Source organism: Rhinatrema bivittatum, chromosome 16 (genome assembly GCF_901001135.1).
Source record: "Rhinatrema bivittatum chromosome 16, aRhiBiv1.1, whole genome shotgun sequence".
Lineage (NCBI taxonomy): Eukaryota > Metazoa > Chordata > Amphibia > Gymnophiona > Rhinatrematidae > Rhinatrema > Rhinatrema bivittatum.
This window is the reverse complement of record NC_042630.1, coordinates 19,691,400-19,697,497: the sequence shown is the minus strand read 5'-3', so window position 1 is coordinate 19,697,497 and position 6,098 is coordinate 19,691,400. Positions and strand designations below refer to the sequence as shown.

Below are 6,098 nucleotides of genomic sequence, written 5' to 3'. Positions count from 1 at the left end.
TGCTGGGCAGAAGGCGAGGGAGGGGAGGGGAACACAGGAGAGCCACTGCCAGTGATGGAGGAAGTGCTGTGCCAGAGCTGCCGTCCGTGGTCTTCATTAGTGAAGGCTGGGGAGGGCTCAGCTTGGTGAGGCTGTCGGACTGAGGAGGACCCAATTTGATGGCAGCAAAGTGTGGAAGTTAAGTGAGTCTAGGCCTGGGGGGGGGGCTTAGCTGCCTTAGGAAGGGCACAGACAGAAGGCACAAAATGACACGCCGCAGGCCAGCCTTAGAATCATAAGAAAGGTTTATTCAACGGTACAAATAAATACGGTTCTGTACAGATGGTTTATTGGAGAGGTGGTAAATTGTATTGTTCACTCATGCACGCACCTTCCCAGCATGGTCTTGGGGTACTTTTTTTTTTTTGCTTTCATTTCTGGGTGTGGTGGTGGGTGAAGTTCCATTATACTCCCTTCCCCAGACCAGCGGCGGCTGCTGAGATATTAAACCGGGTAGGCAGAGTACATTTCTGGGGAGGGAGTGGGGGTGAGATATGTCCCTTCTGTCGTCCCCCCCTCCCCCCCGGCAGCCACCCCTCCCAGCCTCGGATTGCGAGGACAGCTATCGGGCGAGCCTCGCCGTTGTTCCCAGCTGAGGCAGCCTGCGGGTAGGGTGCCCTGCTGCGCGAGCCCTTCCTGTGCAGGCAGTCACGGTGGCAGTGGCCTGCCTTGTGGGTGGACTTACAGCAGGGGAGCAGAAAGCTGGCGCCATGTTTGTAGCCAGAGATAACCCAGGGTTGTACAGAAACATTTTTTTTTTTTTACTGAATTTTTTTTTCCCACCCTAATTTGGGAACCCTCGACAGACAGAATTCAATTTCAGTCCTGCGGTACACGTGACTGGCCCAGGGTCCCCCCCGATACCCAATCATTTGCCCAGCCACCCCCAGCCTCCCCCGGCATAGCAAGAGAGGCTGAGCAGAACCTGCTCCTGTCCTCTAAAATCTCGCCGCTGTGATAAAGACGGAGGAAATTCCCTGGGACAGGCATGAGCCCGCCTGGGCCGGTTAAAGAGCTGTTTTCCTGTAACCCTGTGCCTGGGGGTGGGGGCCCCAGCCCAGGGAAGGCGGGAAACCAGTTAGAAATCAGAAGTGGTTCCCACCACGGGATGGTCAGGCGGCCTGGTCTCGGGTATTAAGGCTTTTTAAAGATTCGCGGCCCACGTTTCTTGGCTGCAGAAGTGAACGGGCCTGGGAGGTGATCTAGCGAGTGACAAAGGAGGCTTCTGCCTTCCTTGACCAGCCCTCTCCTTTCCTCTCCGGGGTGGTGGGAACCGCTGATGCCCCCAAGAAGGTACTTAATACCCCGATCCCAACCTGGCTCGGGTAAGATCAGGCAGACTTTTCTCTGGGCGGGCAATAGTTCGTGCCATGGGGCATTAGTCCAGGCAACGACATCTTCGGCTGGTTTTTTTTTTCCCCTTCGGCTTCTGTGGGCAACCTAGTTGAACGCTGTTGCGTCACCAGAGGGCAGTACTGTCATCGCCCCACCCTCAGCCTCTCAGGCTAGTCCTTGTAAGCATCCTGGGTGGGGGGGGGACGACAAAAGAAGAGGAAGTCATCACGGTCACTATTGCCCTGTTAGTGTCTAACATTGATGTCATGTGATCCCACCCACGCCAACAGGAACTGCCATCACAAACCCCATGCCTCCGAAGCTTGTTACACTATACATACACAGTGAGATATGTATTTTATATATATATTTATATATATATTATAGTTATATGCACAGTGATCTTATCAGCTATTATGCAGTTTGATAACAAAAAATATAGATACTTTATAATATAGGAAGACTTTTTTTGTAAGTAACTCTGGTATGAAGAGGACCAGCAGGAGGTCTGGGCTCCTAATCCCCACCCCCTGGTATCTAAGAGGCATCCTTCATGGTGCCTGCGCCATTAGCCATTTGCAAGAAAAGCTGGAGAAATTCTTTCAGGCCTGGTGGCTTATGGACTCCAGAACCTCTGCTGGCTGCGAGATTGGCAGACCTGTGTTGTACCTGTGTTGGCTCGGAGATGCCCAGAATGCACCTCCTTTGGCTATAAGTTTCCTACAATGCACCTGTATTGACTATAAAACTCCAGGAGCGCAGCTCTGCTGGCTACACCACTCCCAGAATGCACCTCAGTCGACTATAAGACTCCCAGAATGCACCTCTCTTGTTGGCACTCCTGGGATGAATTCCCAGTTACCATGAGATCCCCAGACTGCATCGCAGTTTGGCTGTAAAATTTCCTGGGATGCCCCTGAAAGTGAACCAAAAAAGCCGTCAGCAGTGGCTCAGCTCTACAGTACCGCGTCGGAGGAGGGAGTGGAGGGGGGGAAGTGTTTCTGAGGACCGCAGGCAGCCATCTTTAATAGAGATCCACAGCTAATGAGAACCTCGACTGGCGAAGAACAAAAAAAAACCCCCAAACAAACAATAATAAGACTATGGAACAAAATGAAAAAAAGTAATAAAACAGACTACAAGTGACACTAAGCTTTAGGGTGGGCCGAGCAGGGGCCTGGCCTTAACCCGCCGTTACGCTTCTGGGACTTGTACTCCCAGTGTCGCCATAAAAAAACCACAACAAAACTACAAACGGTAAAAAACAGAGCTGACTCAGCCAGTCCCTGGTGTCCTGGAGCTGACTGCCCACCCTAGCTAGCAGCGCACTGTGAGAATCCTGTTTCACCAGCTTGTGTAGCCAGAGGAGAAATAGTTGCATATCAGGCACGGGTGACATACATTATTTGCTGAGAATTGCTGTGCTATTGGAAAAGACAATAAAATGATTCCTGTCTGCTGCCTCTGGTGACAGGGGAAGGCCTGCCTGACGCAGCGCCCCTCTGTGCGCAGTCATCGCGTCCACAGCGGGCAGCCGGCACTGCTGGCAAAGGAAAGAAAAGAAAAAAAAAAAACCAGACAAACCCCCACATCCTGGGCTTTGGATTCCATTGCCACTCTGCAGTAAGGGAGGACGGAAAGAGAGAGAGAAAAAAAAAAAAAAAGGTGATTTTGAGCAGAGCTGGAAAGCCAGCAGGGCACGACCCCGGAAGGGGGAGGGGGCTTGGAGAAGAATGAAGCCCTCGCCAGCAAAACTCACAATCAACCCATGGATTGTCCGCGACCTCGCCGATGAAAACATAAGGATGGCCGGACCTCTCACACTCCAGAGTCACGCCCTGGAAAAAGGCAGATTGTATTTTGTAGGAAGGTAAAAGGATTGTTTTGTTTTTTTTCTTCCTCTCCACATCACCCGCTTTCACATTCCTCTTGTTCTCTGCAGAGGACCCCCCCCCCTTGGCTGTCCTTTCAGGCAGAAGGGAAGTGGTGGAGGGGGGGGGGGGGGGGGTGCGGAAGGTCGCTCCCCCCTCCACCCCCACGTTGGAGGTTCCCTGGCAGTGTCTCCGGCGGCGTGGAAGTCATTGGAGGCGGGAGGGGGAAGCTGCGATAAGGTCCTTTCTCCCCTCGGCTACGTGGCATCTGTCTTGACGGGCTCTTTGGCAGCAGGTGGGCGGGCGTTGGGTCCAGTAGATTTGGTGCCCTTCGCCGGGAGAGACTTGTCCACCACGTTGTGAAGAGAAGGGTCGCGGTACATGGCCACTGTGGACACAGAATGCTCTGTCACTCCTCTGACTCTTTCGCCCAGGCCGTGGCCTCCCCTCACCCCGCTTCCAGCCTCGGATGGTAATCGCCATGGACACACAGCATTCCAACCCTCCTCTGACCCTTGCGCCTGGCCCCTGACCCTTTCTCTGACCCCGAGTCTAACCTTAGAATGCAATCGCCACGGACACAAAACATTCCATCCCTCCTCTGGCCCTTCCTTAGGCCAGGTCAAGACCTCCCTCTGAACCCCGATCCCATTTTGAAGCTTAGTATAATCATCGCTCCTGGCCCTTGACCTCCATCGTGGCCCTTCCTCTGCCTGAAATACTAACACTGCAAACGAGGCACAGGACACGGGCCAAGACCCCACTCCCCTCCCCGAGAGTCCAATTCCAATTTTCAGCTCACGGAGGCAGGGACAAATTCCCTTGCCACAAGCCGGCCTTCCAGGAAACGCAAGCCCTGGCTTTCCCCCGGCCTGGCTGAGATCAATGGCCGGAAACCGAGCTGGCGGGGACTGGAGGGCGCCCTTGGAGCATCCCCTCCACCTCTTACCTTCCATGAGCTTGGGCAGGAAATGTGCAGCTGCTTTGGTCTTCTTCACCCGATTCCCCTTCATGGCCTGTCCCTCCCTGTTAATCCCCAGGTACCAGGAGCGTCCCGACTCGCGCTGGCGGTACAGCGTGGAGGAATAGACCACATAGTAGTTTTCATACACGGACTCCTTAAAGCGGCATTCGGCAGTAAAGTGTGCCTGAGAGAGAGAGAGAGAGACAATTTAAAGAGGGAACAGAGGAGCCTGCAGGAAAAACAGAGAACGCTGGAGCAACATGAGAGCAGGCAGGACATATTTGGTTACCCGTCGTCTTGTTGTGCACCGCAAGATGAACTGCTATCAAAATAAAACAAGTCACAAATTCAGAGAAGTGCAAAACCGTCCCTTTTGTTTGCATCCCATAATCCCCACCATAAACCTTCACATAAACAGCCCTCACCTGTGAAAGAAAACTGACGCCGATCCAACGCTTGTGACTTGTGCTCGGGATAAAACCTCAAATAAAGACTCCAAAAAAAAAAAAAAAAGCAGTTGTAGGTTTCTTTCTGAATGAAAGATTATTTATGTATTTGTTTCATTTAGTGGGATTTACTGGCTGCTTTTTCACAAGTATACTTCCACCCAAGGCGGCGTGCGGCAAGGAAGTACATATAACAGTGTATTAGAATTGTTCAATAGGTAGGTGAGGAGTTCATTCAAAGTGTGAAGGACATACAGAGAATCATAAGTTATATGGAATCGTGATTATAAAAAGTCAACTGTAGGAAAGGCGACGTTATAGGCAGAGCTCAAACTTCACTTATTTACAGTGATTTGATCCTATATAAGTAGCTGTAATGACTCCAAGTGAACTCCAACTGAACCGAGATAAACAGAGTTGGAGGAAAATCCCTAAATGCTCCCAATTTAACCGGGGAAGACGATGGAAAGCACAGTTGCTTACCTGAAACAGGTGTTCTCTGGGGATAATAGGATGTCAGTCCTCACCCATGGGTGACATCATCAGATGGAGCCCGGCACGGAAAACTTAGGTCAAAGATTTTAGAACTTTGACTGAGCCTCTCTGAGCATGCTCAGTATGCCATTATACCACGCATTCACAGGGGGTCCCTTCAGTCTCATAATATAGCATTCAGGAATAAGCCATGAAGTGGAACCCCAGCTCTGCGGGGTAGCAGGCAGGTTTCCTGAGGACAGTCACCCTGCCGTCCTCAGAGAACATCCGTTACAGGTAAGCAATTCTGATTTCTATGAGGGACAAGCAGGATGGCAGTCCTCACACACGGGTGAATTCCTAGCCACAGACTGTCTCGCAACAAAAGGAAGACCAACAAAACACCACAATAAGTGCCAACAAGTACAACAGTAAACAGTGTTTTTGGTAACAAGGAGGGCAGCCCGAACAAAAACAAAGGGCCCTAAAAGGGTTCAACACCTCAAACAAGTTCCAAAGGTCAGATTGGAAAAACTGCTGACGCATTGGCCAGCCCTATCCAGACAATAATGCGATGTGAATGAGAGGATGGAAGTCCGTATTGCAGCCTTGCAGATCTCCTCCGTGGGAACTGCTCGCAAGTAGGCCACTGTTGCTGGCATGGCTTGAACAGAGTGAGCCTTGACATGATCCACAAGATGCAGTGCCGCCTGGGCACAACAGAAGAAGATGCAGTCTGCTAGCCAATGGGAAAGCATCTGATAATGGCGATACCCAGCCTGTTCTGGTCAAAAGAAATAAAAAGGTGGGTGGACGGTCTATGGGCTTGTGTCCACTCCAGACAGAAGGCTAAGGCTCTTTTGCAGTCCCAACTGTGCAGTGCTCGTTTGCCTTGGTGAGAATGGGGCCTGGGAAAGAATGTTGGCAGGATGATGGATTGGTTAAGATGGAAGTCCAAGACCACCCTAG

The 6,098-nt window shown here is 51.5% G+C and overlaps 1 protein-coding gene across 1 annotated transcript in view; it reads right to left on the bottom strand.

Annotated features, from left to right (window-relative positions):
- Positions 1–373: 373 nt before the first annotated feature.
- Positions 374–6,098, bottom strand: part of FGF11 (fibroblast growth factor 11) — a 30,873-nt gene continuing 25,148 nt past the window's right edge. Inside the window, exons 4-5 of the mRNA XM_029579426.1 lie at positions 4,195–4,393; positions 374–3,633 (exon numbers count right to left, since the gene is read on the bottom strand). Of these exons, the coding sequence (XP_029435286.1) occupies positions 3,503–3,633; positions 4,195–4,393 (330 nt within the window). The 3' untranslated portion in view covers positions 374–3,502. The remainder of the gene's footprint in view (positions 3,634–4,194; positions 4,394–6,098) is intronic.